The sequence below is a fragment of the Grammomys surdaster genome, unplaced genomic scaffold, assembly GCF_004785775.1.
Source record: "Grammomys surdaster isolate TR1022 unplaced genomic scaffold, NIH_TR_1.0 132, whole genome shotgun sequence".
In the NCBI taxonomy this organism is placed as follows: Eukaryota; Metazoa; Chordata; class Mammalia; order Rodentia; family Muridae; genus Grammomys; species Grammomys surdaster.
Window position 1 is genome coordinate 1832795 of NW_021604590.1, and position 23610 is coordinate 1856404.

General features: G+C 38.6%; 1 protein-coding gene across 1 annotated transcript in view; it reads left to right on the forward strand.

Moving 5' to 3' along the window:
• Window positions 1-23610, forward strand: part of Smchd1 (structural maintenance of chromosomes flexible hinge domain containing 1) — a 112769-nt gene that overhangs the window by 62512 nt on the left and 26647 nt on the right. The window contains exons 23-34 of the mRNA XM_028762219.1: window positions 1539-1678; window positions 3195-3329; window positions 4990-5217; window positions 8086-8234; window positions 9115-9203; window positions 9756-9874; window positions 12802-12969; window positions 14534-14659; window positions 16616-16695; window positions 16897-17054; window positions 18364-18479; window positions 19750-19814. Of these exons, the coding sequence (XP_028618052.1) occupies window positions 1539-1678; window positions 3195-3329; window positions 4990-5217; window positions 8086-8234; window positions 9115-9203; window positions 9756-9874; window positions 12802-12969; window positions 14534-14659; window positions 16616-16695; window positions 16897-17054; window positions 18364-18479; window positions 19750-19814 (1573 nt within the window). The remainder of the gene's footprint in view (window positions 1-1538; window positions 1679-3194; window positions 3330-4989; window positions 5218-8085; window positions 8235-9114; window positions 9204-9755; window positions 9875-12801; window positions 12970-14533; window positions 14660-16615; window positions 16696-16896; window positions 17055-18363; window positions 18480-19749; window positions 19815-23610) is intronic.

Consider the following 23610-nt stretch of genomic DNA (forward strand, 5'->3'; position numbering starts at 1 on the left):
TTATGGCTGCTTTTTCAAATAATGAATAGAATATTTACTTGCTCTCCTAGGGCTGTAGCAGTTAAATGAGTTAATGCGGGTAGTCTTCCCTGTGCATTTGTTGACTAGAGAACACAGTACTAATTGCACATGAGCCTTCCAAGGTGAGACCTGCCCAGAATTGTGTAACACCTAAGATTATGCTTATTCAGTGTTTACACTTGATCCTGGACAAACAAGGGACTGTTGGCAGGCAAATTTTAGCTATGAGAATTTGAAACCTTGACTCTAATACTTTGTCCATAAATGATAAAATCCAGTTCATACTGGATTTTAGCAGAAGGGAACACTAGCTTATTTACATTTGCAAATTGAAATTCTTAGAAGTTTTACCCAGGCACATTGAAAAAGAAGGGAAAATTGGCACTAGTGAGGGGAAAAAGTTCATTTATAGTAATAAACATGTAGATGTCTAGACGCCAAGCCATATGGAATTAACTTGTAGAAATCTTATTACCTGGGCACATTTTTGGTCTTTTGTTCTGTTTTGTTTTATTGGATAGAAATGGCAAAGTAGGAAATAGCACAGTGTGGTGTTAGAAGCTAGGAAACCTCATCATAAACCAAGGCTTGGGCTTGACTTTCCCACTGACTGACCCCGAGTGTAGTACATCTCTTTGTATTTTCTTTATGTTGTCTCCTGATTAAATATTTTCTGGTGTTTGTGGATGCTTCCATTCCTGTAAGATGGAGGTAGTAGGATCTTGTGTTGTGTATAATGAGCATAGTAGTGCTTGCTTAAAATGATAGTTGACCCATATTAGATATTAATATTAATCAATATTATAAAGTAAAATGAATGTGTTTTGTATATTTTTATTATCAGCAGTTAGCATAAATTAAATTTTAAAGTATTAGGAATTGTGAGACATATAGACAGTTTATTGTAGAAGTGTAGACCTATTTTATTAATCTTACAGGAAATGTATGATATAACTTGCTTATGGTATCAAGGACAGTGAGCAGAGTACTCACCTGCTTATGTAATTATGTGTTCACCAGGGATTTGTTTTATTTTGGGAACACAGCTTTATTCCATAGCCAATGCTGTCTCCAGCTCTCAGGTTCTGGGTTATAGGATTGTACCATCATGCTCGGCTTGGATTAGTCTTATGATACTTAAATATTGCTATTTCTTGTGCTGGAGACACCAGTCATTGTGTAAAGCTAACAGTGACAAGTAACTTTATTTTAATAAACTTATTTTGCTTCTTGAATATTTTCCCTCCCAGATATTTTTAATTTTTTTCAGGACTGTTTAGATCATTTCTAGTATGAGTTAATCACTGTGCTACAGCTTATATAAATCTAAACCTAAGCATCAGATATTTATGCTGTTGAGGCAGCTTCATCACATACACAGATTGCATTTGGAAGGAAGAATTTATTAAGTTCTGCATTCTTTATTTTTTCTTTCTTATATTTAATTGTCACATACAAAAATATTTCAGTCTATTTATTCTACTAAATATGTGTTTAATTACATAATTTCTCAATAGGTCCCCCTCATCGACTAAAAGTGAAACCTGACTCAGAAATTCTAGTTATAGAGAATGGAACAGCTTTCCCATTTCAGGTGGAAGTTGTGGATGAGTCAGACAACATAACGGCACAACCAAAGCTGATTGTCCACTGTAAGGTGAGCTTGTTGTGTGATTGGCCACACTGTAAGGTAAGCTTGTTGTATGATTGGCCACATTGTAAGGTGAGCTTGTTGTGTGATTGGCCACTGTAAGGTGAGCTTGTTGTGTGATTGGCCACTGTAAGGTGAGCTTGTTGTGTGATTGGCCACACTATAAGGTGAGCTTGTTGTGTGATTGGCCACTGTAAGGTGAGGGTTTTGTGACCCACAGTTATTAATGCTCAGACTTTGTTTTGATGTGTGTGTTAGTAAATGACAGTGACTATGTTTGCAGCTTTAAAGTTAAGCCTTAAATAGTAAGTTTCTGGATTATTGTTTTTAAATTTTTAAAGTTATAACAGTTAATAAAACCAAAGGAAATAAATATAACTGTGTCTTTTTGTCTGGTTTTGTTTGTTTGTTTGTTTGTTTGTTTGTTTGTTTTAAATCAAGTCTTAATGATTATCCCATGGAAAAATTCTTAGGACATTTCCTTGTCAGAAGGTTTTCAATAACCCAGAGCCAATAAAGACAGCGGTTCTTCCTAGTTGTTTCTGTTCTTTCCCTCATTCTTTGTTCCTTTGCTGTACTGAGTTGAACTGAAGGCCTTGCTCATACCGTCCAAGTCCTCTACAACCGAGCCATCTCCTCAACTCTTCTTGGTTTTGTATTTTGAGACAGGATTTTAAAATTGTTTAAGCTGGCCTTGAACTCGCCCTGTAGCCCAAGAAAGCTTGATTTTATGATTCTTTCTACTGACTTCAGCTCTGGAGTATTTGGGATTCAAGGCCTTCCCACTAGGCCCAGCTGTACAGTTTGACAGATTTGTGGTGAATGGTTTCTCCCTTCCCTTTCTTTGCCTTCTCACAGATGTCTCTGCATGTCTGTTTTCATGTGTTGGAATGCACATGGCGGAGTAGCTGGCCAGAGAGCTGCAGGAGACTCTCCTGTCTCTGACTTCTACCTTGCTTTAGGAGCACTGGGATTGGAGCAGTGCAGTACTGTAACTAGCTTTGCATGCTTTCTGGAGATTCAAACTCAGGTCCTTCTGCTTAGATGGTAGTGATTTATCAACTACAGAGCCACCTCCCTATCTCCCTCCCCTAGCCTTAGATAACATGTTTCATTTATAAATAGAATGATAAAACTGTCCTTTAGAACTTTCAATTAGCACATAAACAAAGGTAGGGTAAGATCTACCACAAAAGAAACTAAAGAAAGTAAAAGTGTGTGTGTGTGTGTGTGTGTGTGTGTGATTGCGTATGTGTGTTAGTACTGAAGACATGGCTGTAACTTTTGTGACCCCAGCTCCTTGTAACTCTCTTTTAAGTAAAAAAAGAATTGTTTCCTAAAAGGATAAATTTTATGTAACATAGAAAGTCACTGTTCTTATTTTTAAAAATCTAGTGTTTTGAGTTTTATTTAGAACTTTTCCGTGTAGAGGCAGCAATGTTAGCTGTGGTAAATTATTCAAGAATTTGAACATTTACTGAGTAGTTATGGATAGTTAATGATCTTCCCACCCTCCTTCTAGTTTCTAGGTGCTCCAAACCTACCAGTCTATACTGTGGATTGCAGTAGCTCTGGAACTAGCATCCTAACAGGGTCACCAATTCAAGTTCAGAACATTAAGAAAGACCAAACACTGACCGCCAGGATTGAGATACCTGTAAGCTACTACTCTCATTGGTGTTACACAAAGTCTTTAAGGTCTTTAACAGCTGTAGAGTACTTTACACAAAGTTGTTTGATGCTAAAATGTGCAATATTTATGGTTCTCTTAAAAACAATGTGAAGTGTAACAGCATTTTAACATTTTATATCACATATTAGTAATCTTCTTGACCATATCTCTTACAGTGTTTATAGTTACTACTGATTATATTTTCCTTTTTTAAAAGGTATATATTTAAATTAGGGGTGTGTATGTCTACGTGTGGGTAGGTGTATGTGAGAACAGAGGCACTGGATCTCTTGAAGGTAGAGTGACAGGTAACTGTGAGCCACCAGGGTGGGTGATGGGAAGTGAAGTCAGGTGGATCCACAAAAGCAGTGTGTGCCCTTGATAATATTAAACCATGTAGGGTGCATTTTTTATGTGATAATGTAATGAACGCATGTTTGTGCGCGTTTGCATTCTGCAAGCCGTCAAGAAGTACAGTGTAGTTTTGTGGGTATGGGGAGGATCTGGCCTTTGTGGCAAATAGGCCTTATGTAATTAATCAGCAGTCTCAGAAGACCAGGAGTGAGTCAGTTAAAGCAAATAGCAAGTTATAGCTGCCTTTAGGCCGTTTACTGTGTCTTGCCCAAAGGCAGCAACCTTGAGAGTAAGGAGTCAAGTAAGTCTATATACTTTTAAAATAAATTGCTTGATATTTTATAATATAGGAATTTTTAAATAAATACATTTTAAATCACTCACCTAAATGGGTTTATATCAGAATAGCTGTAAATAGATAAGAAAGTGTATTAAGTAATATTTAAAGTTATCTTAGAATTAAGTTATTATAAATAACTTTGTACTGTTGAAGGTATTATAGTTTATTAAAGAAGTAATAGTATAATAGTTTAATTTTCTATGCCCAACTTTCAGGTTATCTAAAATCCTTCTGGCTATTATTTGTTCATTTATTCCAGTGTGCTATTAACTTAAAACAAAACCATAAAATGTCAATAAAGCTTAGTAATAAAAGGTACCATCTTCTATATAGCAACTTGACTCCAATTTTTTTTGAAAATTCATGGTTTCTTCTTTATTCTGTTTTTAAATTTAATTATTTCATTTATTTATACCCCAAATGTTGCCCTCCCCTCAATCTCCCCTCCCAGAGTTCTTCACCCCATTCTCCCTCACCTTCACCTTTGAGAGGATACTTCCTACTTCTTTATTCTTACTAAGTGATGGTTATTGAATCTGTGACTTAATTTAATTCTTAAAAGTCTATAACTATTTTAAATGATTTTTTTAAAAAAAGAGGGTGTAGTTTTCAGATTGTAACCAGTCCCATTTATGCCTGATGAAGTAGAATATTATATTATTAAAGTATGATACCTTTTTTGTTTGCTTGTTTTAAAGACAGGGTCTCTTGTATATTCCAGGCTGACCTTGAACTTACTGTGTAGCTGAGAATGGCTTGAACTCCTGACCTCCTGCCTACACCTCCCAAGTTGTGGGCATACAGGTGGGTGCCACCACATCTGGCTTATAATGCCTTTCTAATGATAAAACCTACAAGTGTAACTGTGGTAAGATGATCTTCCCTAATGTTGAAACTAAATTGTTAAGTGGTGCCATGGACTCAGTGTATATTTTATATTCTCTCTTCTAGAGTTGTAAAGACGTATCACCTGTTGAGAAGACTATCAAGTTACTTCCCAGTAGCCACGTTGCTTGCCTACAGATCTTCAGTGTAGAGGGGCAAAAGGCAATCCAGATCAAACATCAGGATGAAGTTAATTGGATAGCAGGTGACGTTATGCGCAATCTCATTTTCCAAATGTATGATGAAGGAGAAAGAGAAATCAATATTACACCAACCTTGGCAGAAAAAATTAAGGTAAGTATTTCAGGCAAATTGTTTACTGGTAAAAACTTGTTTATGGTTTGAAAACTGAAATTTTGTGGATAGCCTATAATCAATTGTTTATCAAAGACAAATACTGTTAATAGGTTGATGCTAAATGAATTGTGGTATTAGAATATAAAAATTAAATCATAACTAGACTCAAACACATTTTTATTAATCAACATCAGAACCATTACAATCTACACATTTTTTGCCAGTGAGAAATGAGCTTGTGTGTTTTTATAAAATGAAAATAGACAATCAGTAAATTCATAGGAAGCATGAGAGGAGACAGCATCAGCTGGACAGTCTTCTCTGAGGAAGTTCTCTGAGCTCCCTGACTGAGCTTCCTTTCCGGTTGGTTTCAAATGTTGAGTAGCCGCTGAGAATGGAGTAACATTGGAGCATCTGTTGGCTTCTCCACTGACTCTCAGGTGGTCAGCGCCAGCTTCTGATGGATCCATCGTGCTCTGTGTCTTCCAGACTGGTTCCTGGCAAAACTTTTTGAGCCAGTGCTGCACAAGTGTATTCATTCGTTCCCTGGCCAAGTGGACTGGCAGTGGTTACGTTTTCTCTGCTGTTCGTTGACTCGTTTTGATCTTGAATAAGAAAGTCACTCAAGCCAGGTGTACGGCCTTTAATCCCAGCACTTGGGGGCAGAAGCAAGCAAATCCCTACTGAGTTTCAGGGCCAGCCTGTTCTACACAGTGAGTTCTAGGATAGCCAGAGCTATGTAGAGAAACCCTATCTGTCTGTCCGTCTTTTAATAAATAAATAGAAAAAGATCACCCAGGGCTTTGTAGAGAGACCCTATCTATACATACACACACACATACATACATACTACATACATACATACATACATACATACATACCATACATACATACCATACATACATACGAAAATCACTCAGATTTATCTTTTTGTTTAATGTCATTTTTGTAGTATTAAATAAAAAAAGCAGTAGGTAATGGTTCATTTGCAAAATAACATACACTGAGAACTGCACTAAGATAATGCAACACCACCATTGTTTAAAAATACACTTTAGTGTCAATAGTACAATTGTTTTACACTAGCCTAATAGTTTAAATTCTAGGCTAAATAAATTTTTTGTGTATGGACTTGATTGAAATATGAATAATTTACAATGTGGAAAATCTAGTACTTACAGAAATGATCTTTGTGTTAGCAAGATGGCTCAGCAGGTAAAGGCCCTAGGGCCAAGCCCACTTTGCTGAACTGTTGTCAGATTTAGCATAACTTTGGCCATGACGGCCAGGTCATTGTCAGACCCCAGGAAGAGAGCATCCCCAGTCTAGGAATAAGAATCTATGTTTGGGGAACTCAGTTTTAATTGTCAGAGAGACCGTGGCATCTCCCCTCATGCCAGAGACCCCATCCACATCCCCTGCATCATCACAGAATCATTCCCCCGCCCCACCCTGCCCCGCCCCGCCCCGCCCCACCCCACCCCACCCAGTGCCATGTCTGGGTAGAATCTAATGACCAAAATTTGGCTGCTGTCTTGGAGAGGCTCTGTTGGGGTTATCATTGCCAGTGGGCTGTCTGAGCTGGTGATTGCAGTTTTACAGAGTCCAGTTCAGGGCTGGTCTAGGAGAAGTGCCTGATCATGATTTTAGGTGTTAGACTCCAGAGTGTGGAAAGATTAGGGACAGTTGCTGGCCCAAAGTCAATTTATCATCTTTTTTTTAAGGCAACTGCCCACAAACAAGTTGGACAACTGGCAGAGACAGGATCAGGTCTTTTGGACAGATAGGCTACTACTGGCTTCTTTAAATGTCAGACTAAACTATGTAATTCAAGTGATAATTTTAAGGTAGAAATACTCAAGAAAGGATTTAAACCAAAAGGTGACCAGAACAATAAAACATTTTCTTACCTTACAGAGTAACAGTTCACAGGGATCACATTCAAAACCCCTGCCCAGACCACTCAGAAGTGATGATACACATACGTGCCTGTTTTGTTTTGTTATTTTCATGGATTCTCCCTCAGCTGGTGGTATTTTTGTTTTTGTTTGTGTTTTTGTTTTGAGATCATTATCACATGTAGGCCAAGCTGGCCTGTAGCTGCTAGTCATCTTCCTCCATTTCCTAACTGCTCGGATAGTAGGTATACACTACACCGTGGGTTCTGCTGCTGTTTTGGTTTTGTTTCTTCTAAGACTGTGGTCTTGCTGTTTAACCCACTTAGGTCTCCACTAACCCTCACCCTGGGATCATCTACAGCAGACTCCGGAAGTGCTCTCGTGTCTAGCCGATGCAGTAGACACAGTGACAGCCTTGTAGCAAAGCTCTAAAAATACATGCCTTAATGGCTTTCATTTTTTATTATAAAGATCCAGAAATATTTGCAGCAAAACCTACTATGTAACTATGATATACTGTTGTTTCTGATCATAGGGCTGGGCTTGCTGGTGTTTGCCTTTAATGCCAGGACTGGAAGTGTATCTCTGATTTCAAGGCCAACCAGGTTTCTAGAGTGTTCCAGGACAGTCTCAAGAAAATACATTTTTAAAAAAAAAAAAAAAAGAAGAAGAAGAAGAAAATACTTTCTTTTTCTTTGGCTGTGGGAGGGGTAAATTATAATTTAGCTTTCAGCTTCTTCAATAAGTAGGTGGGATGTGGTGGCACATTCCTGTAATCCAGCAGTTGGTAGGTCACGAGTCCATGCCCATCCTAAGCAAATGACTTTGGGGGCAGTCTGATCGATCTGGAACCCTCTTCCAAAAAATTAAAAAAGAGGAAGAAGAAAAACAAGAAAAAAAATCTTTAGTGGTTATGGGAAGGCTTTGAGTAAGCTTTAAACTGTGTGTCACATGAATTCTCTCCTAGGTTAATTGGACTCCTGAGGTGAACAGAGAACATTTGGTCCAAGGTCTGCTTCCTGATGTGCAAGTGCCAACATCTGTGAAAGATGTACGCTACTGCCAGGTCTCTTTCCAAGATGACCATGTGTCTCTGGAAAGTGCCTTTACAGTAAGGTTTGTGAACTTGTTATATTTTCAAATGTTTTCAGACTTAGCATACCACAACAGGATAGTTTTCTGCAGTCTACTCTTGTGGGGGGAAAAAAAAGCTGCTTTGAGGATTTAAAAAAAAGCACATCTTAATTTCTATAAAATATTTAGATTGTTTTTACAATAAATCTTCATTGTACACAGTCGTTAATTGTTGGGCTTTTGTTAGAGGCAGAGTCCTGCTATGCAGCCCAGAATGGCTTCAAACTCGGTCCTCTTGCCTCAGTCTCCCAAGTGTGGAGTTACACATGGTAGCACTGTATATGATTGAGAATAATTAATCCTTTCATGATGATAACCCTGCTCTTCACTGATCCATTAGCAACTGTAACAATGTGTCAAACGAAGGTCCTTCAGCTCAAACAACAGAGCCCTGAAAAACACAAAGAAAAGATTATCACATTGATTAGTGGTGAATTTTGAAATTGGTTAGTGGTGATTTTTTCTACAGTCTAAAGATTCTTGAGTTCAGTCAGAATTGATATCTACAACTCAGAGAAAAGAGTAGAGCTTAGTATAAAGGAGCAGAAGACCACCCTCCTGTCACCGCAGCTCCGTGGCTGCTGGTGCAGTGACTCCTAGCACTGGAAACCCCCACCTGCTCCGTGCTGCATCCCTGCATTGTAACTCATCCTTACCTCTGTCCACAGTGTTTCTTATCATAACTTCCTTTTAATACATATAAGGAATATAATGTAACCTTTGCTTGCAGTCAATAGCTATGAAAAGTGAAAGATTTGCAGGGTGCTGTTGTATTTAATTTTAGGACTTCCATGTGTGTTGTTCTTCACTTTTTTTCTGCAATTAATAGTTAATTAAAGCCTTTTAACCAAACTAATTTTAGACCACTTCCTGATGATCCCAAACATTTAAAATGTGAGATAAAAGGAGGAAAAACAGTGCAGATGGGCCAAGAGCTTCCAGGAGAAATAGGTTAGTGTGCTTACTTACTTTTCTATGACGCCGGCTTCAGTTGATATTTTAAAATATATGGTCTGAAAGACACTTGGTGACATACACTGAAACTCATTGTTATAAGGTAGTTTATTTTAAAAATTTTGCATTTGTTATAGGAAATAATACTCAGTATTAAAAGTATGAATTGATTCCTTGGTAGCTTTTTTTTTCTCTTATACCTAGAAAATTATATACCATTAAGCGTTTCCTTTAAGTTGTAATAAAAAGTCTGATTTAAGCATTAGGATGCAGCTCATTGGTAGAGTCTGTCTGTCAAGTGTGTGACCCTGCGCTCAATCCCTCGTGTCTTACACATGCAAATAATATTAACATTAGTATACCTCAAAAATTAAAAGCAGATTTTAAACAATCCTGCATGAGTTCTTGATATAGTTTAATGGTTATAAGAGAAATAATTATGTATGTATATTACCTATGTGTTAGAGTGAATTAAAGCTTCCAAGTATAGTTTGTGTGTAAGATACATCTTAAAAAGGATTTTAACTTGAAACTTTTTTCTTTTTAAAGTTGTAATAATTGCAGATCAGTATGGAAATCAGATTTCAGCATTTTCACCTGATTCCTTATCTACTTTGTCGATTTCTGGAGATGGGCTTGACAGCTCAAACTTGAAAACCACTTTGGAGGTATTTTACAAACCCTGTAAAACTGAATTTGTGCTTGAGAAAAGGTGGACGTTTAACTTTACCTGTATTTTTAATTTTTAAAAATAATATTTTATGTGCGTTTGTGTATACATACTACACTTGCCTAAATGCTTGCCACAATGCAGGACAGCATGTGGGAGTCAGTTCTCCCCTTCCACCACAGGAGTCCCAGACACTAAATGTGGACTTGAGTCATCTTGCCAGCCTTGATTGTTCTATCTAAAATTCTTCAAAGACATTGAAACTTTGTATTTAAAAAATTGCGGGATAGCATCTATGAGACCTAGATCATTTGTCAACAAAAGTAGACAGAAAGCAGGTATTTGCCCCATCCCACCACTCACCCCCAGCCACCATTGCCTTCCCTTTAACCATGTTACGTTGAGGCTGATTGTAGTTGTTATATTCACTTCACTATATGTATCTGTACACATAATGTACCTGTATTTACACATACATGTACGTTTTCAGTTAGGTAGTCAAATAAAACTTAGTGCTTACCCCTGCATTAAAGCAGGATACTGAGGAGAACATTCAGTGTTTAATTTTGCCACTCATCAGTTAATTCAGTTTAGCTTTTTTTTTTTTTCATTTTATTGGATATTTTATTTACATTTCAGATGTTATCCCCAACCCCATTTCCCCTCTGCCCAGGAGCCCCCTATTTTATCCCCCCTCCTCCTGCTTCTATGAGGATGTGCCCCCACCGCCCCCCACTCCCTCGAATTCCCTCACACTGGGCGTCCAGCCTTCGTGGGACCAAGGATCTCCTCTCCCACCTATGCCCGACAAGGCCATCCTCCCCTACATATACATCTGGAGCCATGGGTCCCTCCTTATGTGCTCCCAGGCTGGTGGTTTGGACCCTGGGAGCTCTGGTTGGCTGGTATTAGTTTAGCTTTAAAGGCAAAGGCCCTGATAGAATTCTTGGGCCTTAAAACAGACATGAAGCACTCTTCTTGAAAAGGTCAAAGCCAGCATCAGGTAAAAGAATATTCTGGAGGAGGTCTTGAAAAAACCTGCCTGGCACTGTAGGTTAGAAAAAGAGTTCTCCTGGGTCTACAGGATCTGCTTCATTGACTGCATTATGCTTGTACTTGACAAGATAACCATGAGACTAGACTAGTCTCCCCTGCTGCCTTCTCACAGTGTCTGCTTTTCCTGCTAGGCTATCGTTTCTAATGCTAAAGAACTCACTCTCATGAGTTCTTTACCTTTATATAAAGTCTGCTCTTTCTGATTTCAGGTTATTCCATTGGTTTTTTTTTTCAGCTATATATGTTGATGAAATGAAAATATCCATAGTTGTTGCTATGTGTGGACAGTCTGCACAGGGTCCTCTGACCTCGTTGGTCCTGTGAAGTGTGACCTGCCTGTTTACACCTCCAGTATTCCCAGTCCACTAGATTACTCCCTCAGCGTATAAACATGCTTACACTGTGACTTGTCTTAAAAAGTACACACTCACATATAAGAGGCATATAGACATAAATGCAGACAAAGCATCCATACACATGAAGTAGGTTTGAATGTATATAGGATTATATCCACACAAATAGGACATGGGATCATTAACAGCCACTATTAAAATGTGGGTACTTTTGTGCCATTTCTGATCTAGAATGACTTAAGCCAGGTAGTCATGTTGCAAAGATTAATGGCTTATTAATTCATTGACTTTTTTTTTTTTTTTGAGACAAGGTTTCTCTGTGTAGCCCTGGCTGTCCTGGAGCTCACTCTGTAGACCAGGCTGGCCTCGAACTCAGAAATCCGCCTGTCTCTGCCTCCCAAGTGCTGGGATTAAAGGCGTGCGCCACCACCGCCTGGCAATTCATTGACTTATTAATGGGGTTTGTAACCATTATTCTGAATAATTGATAAGCACTGACAAAAGCCTTAGTCTGTGTGAATATAATTTTGACAAAGAGAGGGCAAAAAAGGGGGCGGGGACAGTGAAGATGCATGTGTGTTACAGTGTAGGGTGTTCAGGAAGGTACATTAAGGTTCCGTTTTTTGGAAATAGCTAAAGAAAAGCTATAGGAAAAGTCCCCTGGCTTCTGAGGTAAAGAGAAGCACAGATACAGACTGACTGTTCTTAACACAACATTTGAAATGTTCTGAAATCCAAAAAGTTTTCACTTCTAACATGACACTCAAAGTTGCCAGCTTTTGAAGTATTTTTGTATTTATAGATTAGAACTGTTTTTTTTTGGGGGGGGGGGGTTCTTCAAGACAGGGTTTCTCTGTATAGACCTTGCTGTCGTGGATCTCACTCTGTACAGATCTGCCTGCCTCGGACTCCCAGTGGTGGGGCTGAAGGGCTGCACTGCCAGTTCCTGGCTAGGTTAGGAATCTTACCCAGTCTATGCAAATATTACAAATTCAGAGAACTCAAACCAAGCTGGTTGTGGCAGGGTAGCACGTGCCTTTACTCCCAGTACTGGGGAGCATATATAGGCAAATCTTTTTAATTTCGAGGCTACCTGGGCATCTCTTTGAGTTCAATGATAGCCTGCTCTACATAGTGTAGTTCCAGACCACCAGGTGCTACCTGGATCTAATCTCAAACAAACAAATAAACAAGTAAATTTAGAGAAATCGAAAATGTGCAACACTTGATCTTAAGCATTTTGGTAAAAAAAAAAAAAACACCTTTTTTTTTAAAAAAAAAAAGATGAAAATTATGAGAAAATAAAGTTAAAGAGATATACTCACAGTCTTTTAGATTCCCTGCCACTGAAAGAAGAGAAAAATACCATTTTCCTCCCTAAGAAAAGGATGTAGTATGCCAGTGTTGGCATGGTTTGCTCTCTTACCACAAACAGCCTATGTAGGATATAACTTTATTTTTTTAAAGACTAAGTGATGTCAACCTTGTGTTTTCTCAATGTACGTTTCTTCACTAGGCCAGCTCACAGAGTATAAGCGTACAAGGCATCAGATTTACTCCAGGTCCTCCTGGACCCAAGGATCTTTGCTTTACTTGGCGAGAGTTTTCTGACTTTATTCGAGTGCACCTTGTTTCTGGACCTCCAACCAAGCTGCTTCTTATCGACTGGCCAGAGCTGAAAGAGGTACGCAGCTTCATGTCCCCGTGGGAAGAGCTAGTAGTAACACAGGCTCACTGCTCTCAGAGCCTTGGTGGACTAGGAAAGATACATTTTGTTTTAAAAAAAAAAACAGTAGACCTATACTTCCCTATGATTGTTCCTCAAACCCTATCATATGCTGAGTAATGGGTTGGCACTTTCCTCATGATTGTTCCCTGAACCCTGGCACTTTCCACAGTTACCCTCCCACTTCCCCTACTCTCCCTGAGCTGGGGGTCGAGCTCTTCTGCCCCTGTGTGGGTTATGGGCTCTTGGCCTCAGCGTGCTTATTAAAGTATACCTCTTGCTGTTACATCAAGATCAGTGTCTCTAAGTCTTTTGAGTGGTCATGAGTTCTTGTGGCTTAAATGGGGGTCTCCCCTCCCCGGGGGCCTTTCACAACCACTGTCAGTTCTTATTTGTTTAGATATCTTATCCATAGTAAAGCATTACATTTTCTCCCATTTTTGGCAGCCTACCACATAGTTTGATAACCAGGTGAGACAGGAGAGCAGAGGAAGTAAAACATGGGTAGGCATGAGATAATCAGCCCGCTTCCGCTTTTTTACTCTTTTATTTCTCACCCTCTTAACTTCCTAATTTTTATATGTGATTGATGCTTTATGCGGTATCCTGCTTAACAATGTATTCTTTGAATATACCCAATATCAATACATCACTACATGGATTTCTAGGGTTTCACAAGCCTTCCGTACTTGCTAGAGAGAAAGCAAGCATTTGAACCTAAAAACGTCGTTGATTATTTGTATGATCTTTAATCAGGGGCTAAATGTTGCTACTAAATGCCACTATGCCAAAAAGCTTGAAAACCGACAGAAGTGTTAAACTAAAGAAGGGTGCTAGAAGCAAGTAAGGTCATGCTGGTTTTGTTTTTTTAACAGATCATTAGTCTTTCCTATAAGATGGTCATTTGTGATACTTCAATTGGCTTCCCAGAGTTTACTTTCACTGATGAAAGTAGTGATTATTTCATCTCAGTAAATGAGAAGTAGAAGTCATTCAATCTCAATCAGTGGCTTCTACCTCACCTTTATCATTCAGTTCCCAGATAAAGGACAGACACATAGCTTTTATTACTATAATAAGATTTAATCAGCACTAGCGCTGGGCAGACATCTGCCCTCTGTGCTATTATGTCTGCTTCCCTGCCTAGAGCCCCACAGTATGACTTGCCATGCTCCATCTGAGCTACTCTTAACTCCAGTTGGCCAGCCCTTATGGCCTGATTCTTACCCCATGGCGTCTTCTCCTCTGTACACTCTCTTCTCTCCTACCTCGTGGTTTTTCTATGACCCCCAAGCCCAGGAACCCCAAACCCTCCTTATGTCTCTTCTACCCAGCTATTGACTGTCAGCATCTATATTTAACCAATAGTTTAAAATTAAGGAGCAAGGTCATATTGTACATGCGGATTCTCTCATCCTTGGGGGAACCAGGCCTTGGGGGAAGGGGGGGAGAATCAATATTTAGTGTTATAATGCATAGCAAAAGACTAAACCATTTATTTAAGTATTTGTATCTGTTTCAGCCCATCCCGGTGATTAATGGAAGACAACTGCAGAACCCTCTCATTGTTCAACTTTGTGATCAGTGGGATAATCCTGCTTTAGTCCCAAACGTTAAAATATGTCTCATAAAAGCAAGCAGTTTAAAGGTAAGTTTCAACTTCCTTAGATATTTTTCACCGAAAAGTCTGTGTTTCAGAGAAGTAGCTCTTGCAAAGGGCAGAGTTTCTGTAACAACATGGCAACTTAGAACCATCTGTAACTCCAGTTCCAGGGGATCTAATGCCCTCTTCTGGCCTCCACTGGAGCATAGACATACATGTAGACATTGCACCTCATACACAGAAAATAAAATAAAAATGAGTTAATCTTTAAGAAAAATTCTGTATTATAAGACAGTGTAGCTCAGTAAGAAAGTGATTCCTAGCATGTACAAAAATGTGTGTTTGCTCTCTAGCACCTCTGTCCTCGGCACGTCCTGAAGATACAGCACTTTATTGTCAGGATAGTATCAGGTGTCAAGTTTTTGTCTCTTTAGAAAAAAATACAACCCTATGTAACCTTTATTACTGCTTAATATAAACCAAGGAGTCTTTACACTTGATAAAGTGAAGTTTGTAGCTTATAACCAGTATAGCAAGGTCCTATCACTGCAGTTAAGATGACTTCTCCCTTCTTACAAAGAGCTGCCGGCATGTGGGCAGAGCTGCTAGACCTGGGCTGGACTGGCTTCTAGGGTAATGGTCCTATGCCCTTCATTCTTTGTCAGTGGAGCAATTATGAGCATAGTCTTGTAAAGTACGGGACACACATAGTGTAGGTATTGTTTCCATGTCTGTGGGGAGAGCTAGCTGTTCAGAATATAGTAGAGACTTCGGCACTTGGTGTAAGTTGGAGGCCTTTTTACTCACAGTTAACCTTTGGGAAGATAAGGTTAAGAAGACAAGGTCCTTGTAATTTTTTTTTTTTAATTATTCATCAATAGGTTGAAGGGAATGTGTTGCTAACTTGTTGCCAGTGAGTTCCAAGAATGCTCCTGAGACTATGCTCAGATAGTCTAGAGTATCACTCCACAGAGGTCTTATAAATGTAATAGAATAGCTGATATTGTACAAAACTGACAGACTTTAATTAATTCAGGCAGAATCCCAACCTACATTTCCCAGGATCTCACAAGTTGATTTCAAAAGTTGGTGTGGTACTTTAAAAGTTATAGTACTGAAATTTTTTATACGATATTCATGGTGTATGTCATGAAAATCAGGATTTTTTTAGGGCTATCAAAGAAATGTGACCCAAGACATCTCTGATTAGGATCGAGATTATTGACTGATAATTGGTCCAGAGGTAAATTAGGATCGAGGACAGATCTCTCCGTTACTCTTTGTTTCCCTTCCTAGTCACACTGTGCTTGTTGGCCTGGGCCTCTGCAAACTGCTCTCTGTGTTCTCTTAAGTAGAGCTGAGAGTTAGAATTTAGGAGTCTGGTCTTCTGCTGCTGTGGCTTATAGACTCTCTTTTGAATATCTGTTTCTAAGAACGTTAGATAGTGATCATTTCCATCTTTAGAATATGGCCATGGCCCTAGATTCTATAGAAGCATCTATTAAAAACCTACAGCTCTTAATCATTCCCAGGAAAGGTGGTCACTAACAATCACCCTAAACGTATGTTATCACCATGAAGATGAGTGTTACGCTAGGAATTCAGCAAGCACACTTGAATCTTAAAGACAAAAACACACATGCCTGAGTATAGCACAAGAAAGGTAAAAAGAAAGAATAAAAACAGTCTGTGATACCCACACTTGAGGATGTGTGTGTATATAATTATTTCTCTTGTGCTTTCCAGTTATAAACAGACTTCATTTGACATTCAGCTGATAGCAATACAACTGACATAGAATTCTGCAACTTGATAACTTTTGAATGAGTTTTAGAGCATGTGATTATGTTTCTTCAACGAATTTTAGATTTGAGATTTTTAGTTTTACAGTTATTTTCACATATACCTTAAAATAAGCACATTTTAGAAACATGGTAATAAACAAGAACTTGATAGTTTCTAGGATTTTCTAATCGGCTTTTTATTTTGTTTCATTTGTAGCTAGTACCTTCAAACCAGCAGCATAAAACAGATGATAAAGGCAGAGCTAATTTGGGGGTGTTCACTGTTTTTGCTCCAAGGTAAGACGTGAAAGTTTTACAGTGTTGATATTACAGAAGTTGATTTTTCTTATTAATTTCTGAAATTAAGATTATAATAACTATGCTTCAATTTAGTGTTAGACAAGAATTTTAATTCAGAGTGGGAATAAAATTATTCTCTAAAAATGATGAGGTTTAGTTATAACCGATGTAATTTGAACCTTTCTTCTGTTTTGTTAGGGGAGAACATACTTTGCAGGTTAAAGGTGTCTATAACAAGAGTGCTATAGAAGGACCTACAATTAAGTTCATGATTCTCCCAGACCCAGAAAAGCCTATTCGTCTCAATGTGAAATACGACAAAGATGCCTCTTTTATAGCAGGGGACATCTTCACTGGTAAGTACTGCAGAGTATTAAAATAAATCTTTAATGATAATTTCCCTTACAGTAATATTAGTGGGACAAATTATGTTTGATATTCAGCATGTTTAAAAAAATGCATGCCGTTACCTTTAACTGATAAAGAAACTACATGAGACTGAACAGTGTCTCCCCTCACCTGCTGTTCTTTAATTTTCAGAATGAAAGCTCATATGTAAACTAGCAGTCAGTCTAAAGGCGCCCACTCTCAATGGGAGCCGAAGACAAGGTAGCACTCTGGAAGCTAAGGCAGAGAGACTGCAGCAAATTTGGGGCCAACTTTGGCTACAGAAAAACAGCTTTTGGTTTTGAAAAACAAAGAAATAAAAACTAAATGGTGACTAGTATGTAGTCACCATACTTCCAATGGCTTTTATCCTAAAGCCATCGGAACAAGGACAGTTTACCTTACATGAGGTAGAAATCAATTGTATCAGGATGAACTGAAGTATTTCAGAACATTGATCATCCACTAAACAACTACTCAGAGTCTTTGTGTTAGTCATGAATCTTACAGTTTTCAGTAAATACAGACTAATGTAGGATATGACTCAGTAATCATATATGCTGCTATTGCTGTCAATAGGAAATTAGTATGTCCTTTATTAAAGTAACTTTCTATAATCTTACCGTTTCATGAGAGACAAATGTCTGTGTGCACTTCTATGCAAAGAAAGAAGCACACCAAAAGGTTATGGTGGAGTTGTTTAACAGTAACTATTACTAATTAAAATACACATACTCATAGGTTTTTATACTTTATAAATTTTCTGTTAAATCTGGGGGAAATAAAAACCTTTTTCTTCGATTTTTTTTTTAAAAAGTCCGAGAGGTACAAAATATTGTATATATCCAGTAAATATAATGGGGACTGTTACCTATAATACTTTAGCTGTGCTAAAGCATAGAAGACAGTAAAATGTTTTTGCTTTAGAAGTGTATGCGGCATATAATTCTGTAACCAGTTGGCCTATTTCTTAGATACTAAGCACATACAGTTACGCTATTCTGAATTTGCTTGCTAGACTTAATTTACATAATGGCAAACTGAAGCTACAACAAGGGAATATTATTAGGGAAGACTGTCTTGTTGGATTTATCCAGGAGAACTTGATGTTCATACTTAGCCCTAGAGAGCTGTCTGTTGTGATTAACGGTTACCTTTTTGGAGATTGCTGGTTACATATGATCTCATTACTCTTTGTTTTAGTCTTTGAATAGTCTTACTTTCTTTACCAGAATATTATTAATAAATAAATAAGTAAATATTATGTTTATTTGACAGATTTTATAGTTAGTGTGATTTCTGAAGGTGGTAGTGTCATCAAAAATATTAATCCAACACGTATTTCCATGAAAATGTGGAAGCTGTCCAGCGGCATGAGCCGGCCACCAGCAAACGTGAGTACTGGCGAGCAGCTCAGAGGTTAAAACAGTGGCATGTACTCAGCCATCAAGGGTGCCTTCAATTCCAGTACTAGGGAGGCAGATCTCAGAACAGCCAGGGAGACATAGAGAGACTCTGTTTCAAAACCACAACAAAAATCAAATGGCAATAAAAGAAGTAAAATAATTTAAATATTGTCCATCTATTATATCAAAAGTTACCCTTCAACATGTCCTTGGTATTTTAAAAATTGAGGTTACACATTCTTTGACTATTTAACTTTTGTTTGTGCATATAAGTATGTGCTCCATTCATATAAGTGCACAGATATGTGTTTCTGTGCATGCCCATGCTTGCATATACAGATGCTGGAGGAGGGGGTCAGGTGCCTGCCTCTGTTCTCTTCTTTCCTCCCTCCCTCCTTCCCTCCCTCCCTCCCTCCCTCCCTCCCTCCCTCCCTCCCTTAAGATTTATTTAATATATATGAATACACTGTCACTATCTTCAGACACACCAGAAGAGGGCATCATATCCCACTACAGATGGTTGTGAGCCACCATGTGGTGGCTGGGAATTGAACTCAGGACCTCTGGAAGAGCAGTCAGTGCTCTTAACCACTGAGCCATCTCTCCAGCACCGATCTACTATTTATTTATTTCCCTGAAATAGACTCTTTCACCATCAGAAGCTCATTCACTGGTCTAGCCACCCAGCAGGATCTTGGACTCTTCTAGTTTCCACACCACCAACAATGGGACAACTGATAGATAACATCTGAACCCAGTTTTTATGTTAGTGCTGGGACTTGAACTCAGGTCCTCATGCATGCACAGCAAGCTCTCTTACCCAGTGAGGCATGTTTCTAGCCTGATGTTTTCAAACTGTTCAATAATGAGAGTGTTCTAACTGCATATCTCAGTACAGAAATATTTCAGGTACTCAATAGTCACTTGCAGCCATTGGCTCCCGTAAAGTACAGCATGAGATAAATCTCAAAGTAGAAACCAAATCCTAGAATTTGTCAGAGCACACAATTTAATAATCCACTTACAGTGCTAATGGTTCATTTAAATCATCTGTTTTAAAGGCTAGCTTGTTTAGCAGACTGAAGATTACCAGCTGGGCAATGAGAATCTTTTACTAATTTATTTAGTAAAAGTGGTCCAGTGGTACTGTAAATGTATAATCCAAATGCAGTCTGTTCATTCATTCACCTGTGCACATTTTCATCCTGAATACACTCTAGTAATATTTGTTTTCTCCCTCTTCTGTTCCCCTTTATAGGCAGAAACCTTTAGTTGTAATAAAATAAAAGAGAACGACAAGGAAGATGGCTGCTTCTATTTCAGGTACCACTGAAATGATTTCATATTTTTATGTATGTTTAGGATAGAGTAATTCAGGTTAGTGAATTTACAGCATTGCCTAAGGAAAAGTAGTTTATGGTCAAGAAAAAAAAATGTTGACTTCATTTCTTAACACTTTTTCAGAAGCTATTTGGAGCAAGGCATGTTTGCTTTTTTGTTGTCGCTTTGTTTTTGTTTTATTTTTTTAATATTGCTCTGTAAAAATGGTTTTGAGGAACCTAGAAAACATTGGAACCTAGGAAAATCTCTGGAAAGAATTTTCTTATGGTGTCAGAGCACTCAGTTTTTGTTACTTTAATCATTTAGTTTAGTGTGTGTTGTATGATCGTGTGTGCAGGTGCTCCTGGAGGCCAGAGGTGGGCATCAGGTGTTCCCTCCTTTGCACTCTGTTGAGACAGGACCTCAGTGAACCTGCAGCTTGCCAGCCATGAACAGCAGTGGGGTTGCAGGCATGTATCAGCACGTCCACTTTTTTATCTGGGTGCTGGGATCTGGTCTCAGATCCTCATGCCTGTACAGTGAACACTGTATGTACTAAGCCGACTCAGGCTGGGCTCAAATTTTCAAGCTTCCAGCTTTTAGGTTCCTTACTTCCCAGGTTAGTCATCTGTAAAGGGCTGTTTTCCTCCTGGTTCTAAGTTCCTGAAATAACCACTCTGAGATTCAAAATACATGTGCATACATTTTGGCAATACATTTTGTTTATTCTCCAGCTAGTTCTTTGATATCTCATTATTCCATTGTAAGCTTTGCTCTGTGACTGGTTACCTCTGCTCAGCTCCCATGCGTATGTCCTCCTCCATTCCCAGATCAGTCTCCTACCCCGGCTCTACCCAAGAATGCTGTTTGCCTATTGGATGTCAGGCCAGTCAGCTTTAGCTGGCAGGTGCTGCATCCATACACAAGAGACTTCCTCTGCAGTCCTGTAACACTGTAGTTTCTGTTAGACATCTTGTTCATTGTGAGGCTAGTGTCTGCACTCTTCATGATCTCTTGAACAGAAGTTCTAGATTTTTATGTACTTGGATGTGTTGATCCTCTCTTTTATCATTAATCATCTTTAAGAATTCTTTATATATGGATTCTAAAAACAGTCTTCTCTATTATGATGTAGGCAATTCCCATGGTCAGTTGGTTTGATGATTCACTAGTAGGAGGACCCACTGAACTGAGTATAATTTCACTCACTGCTATGAATCATTATGGCTAAGTCACAGAGCAACATCTAGTGTGATGATATCCCAGAGAAAGCAGTTAGAGCCTTCAAAGTGCGTCTCCTGCTGGACCTCATAGTGTTTGCTTTAATTCTCCAATACCAAGTTAAGGGGAGCTGATAAGACTTTCATTAGGGGTGTTGTTATACCAGTCTCTAAATGACACATCATATTTGCAGGTTTCCAGGAGAAAAGCAAGCATTTAGCATGACTATAGAAACACAAATGTTTGGTTCAATATAAGCCATATGGATAAGTACAAAATAGTTCTCATGAATGTAACCTCACAGATGCCGTACAAGGTCAAACACTATGAATAGGTCTTTCTAAGAAGAACACTTCAGATCTGCTGTATTAACTCTCTTTATAGTAACACTTGACATTGATTTTGCTTTGGTATTTTGGGTTGATTTTCTTTGAGGGGGAGAAAGAGGGTGGGGAGAGAAAGGGAATATTCTTCAGTGGTGGCCATGTTATACATCATAAATCCAGGGGTTAGAGAGATGACTCAGGGGTTAAGAGTAATGGTTGCTCTTCTAGAGGTTCTGGGTTCGTTTCCCAGCACCCACATGGTAGATCACAACTGTCTATAACTATAGTCCTGTGGTATACAAACATACTTGTAGACAAAATACCCATATACATAAGGCAAGTTAACTCTTTAAAAAATAAAAGTAAATCATGGATCCACTCATATGTCTGTCTGTTTCTGTACCACACATTGATTTATTGGCCCATTTTGCCTACATTATGCCAATACTACAATTTTTTAGAAGTCTGATATCTATTGTTCTCTTGCAATTCTTGGCTTTTTGTTTTACCATGTAAGTTTTTAAAATAATACAGCAGGTTCCAATAACAAAACTCAAATGGTAAAATTGATAAGAGTTTTGTGAGAGTAGACATATGGGAGAATCTGAGAGTATCTTCCAGTCTCATTTTATGGTATATACTTGCATTCTTTTCTAGAATTTTTCGTACAGTGCTTCAGGTTTTTTCAAAGTCTTGAACATCTTTCCCTAAATTCCTAAACAGTTAGGCCCTTGTCATTGTTGTTATTTTTCTTACAGTATTATTAAGCATTTTATGTTCTGTTTACCATGATTTTAGAAATCTTATTGGTTTGCGTCTGTTGATTTTGTAGTAAGTATCTTTGTTCAACTCCTTAATTTCTAGGTTTTTGTTTAATGTCCATAAATTGTGACATTTCTCTTCCTGTGGGAACTGTTGGTTGGTTGGTTGGTTGGTTGGTTGTTGTTGGTTGGTTGGTTGGTTGGTTAGTTGTTGGTTGGTTGGTTAGTTGTTGGTTGGTTGGTTAGTTGTTGGTTGTTGTTGGTTGGTTGTGGTTGGTTGGTTGGTTGGTTGGTGTTGGTGGTTGCTAACCTACTAGGGCATCTGAGTGTCTATGATGATAGTGTCATCTAATGTCACTCTCAACCTAATAGGGAAGATTTGACTATTTTCTTTGGGTAGGTATCTTTTACCAAACTCTTCTTTTCTGGAGGCTGGGGAGATAGCTCAGTTGGTAAAATATTTGCCATGCAAGCATGATGACCTGAGTTGTTTTTAGGGTTTCTGGCTAACAACTCATGCCACCATCTCACTCCTGTCACTGGGAATTTTCTTTTCTCTCTGAGGCAGGGTTTCTCTCTGTGCAGCCCTGGCTGTCTAGGAACTCCCTCTGTAGACCAGGCTGGCCTTGAATTCATAAAGATCCACCTGGCTCTCCCTTCTGAGGTGTGCGATTAAAAGTGTGAGCTACCACACTCAGGTTGTTACTGAGATATTTGGTTACCCATCTCTTCTTGGATTATCCACAGATGATTTTTCCTTAGTATCTGATAGAAATTGGTATTTAAAAAATATTTATGCTTTCGTGTGTGTGTGTGTTTAAAATTACCTTATAAAATAGTTACTTTTTCTTTTTGCTTTGATTAAATAACATGGCCGGAAACCAAGGAGTTTATTTGGGTGTCAGGTTCCAGGTGAATGAGTCCCTGGTGGGGAGTTAGTGGCACCAAACGCATAGCAATAAGCATATAAGCAGACACAGGGCTTTGAAGGATGAAAAACTGAGAATGAAGTGGTGTGGGCATTTGAACTGTCAAGCCCACCTCTAGTGACTTACTTCCTCCAGTGAGGCTGACCCTGTTAAACAACCCCAGTCCCACCAGCTGGGATCAGGTGTTAACTATCTGGACCTATGAGGGATGCCAGTAACTTTCTTTATATTTTTAGTTTCATTCGCCTCTTCTCCACGCTTCCTCATTCCTGTCCACACAGCTTTTCCTCACTGAAACCGTGCATTCCACATGTGTTCTACTGTGACCCCACCTTCAGGCCTCCTTACCCACAGCCCCCTTTCTAGATTCCTGCTCTCCCTATATGCATATATATTCCAAGTTAAACACATAGCTATAAAAATTCAGACCTGCAATCCACACGAGAGATAATGTTCTACCTCTCTGGGTCTGGGTTACTTTTAGAAATACCTTTCATATACCTTCCAGCTCTACCCATTTCTAGCACACTTAACTTTTTATTGCTGAATAAAATTTCATGGT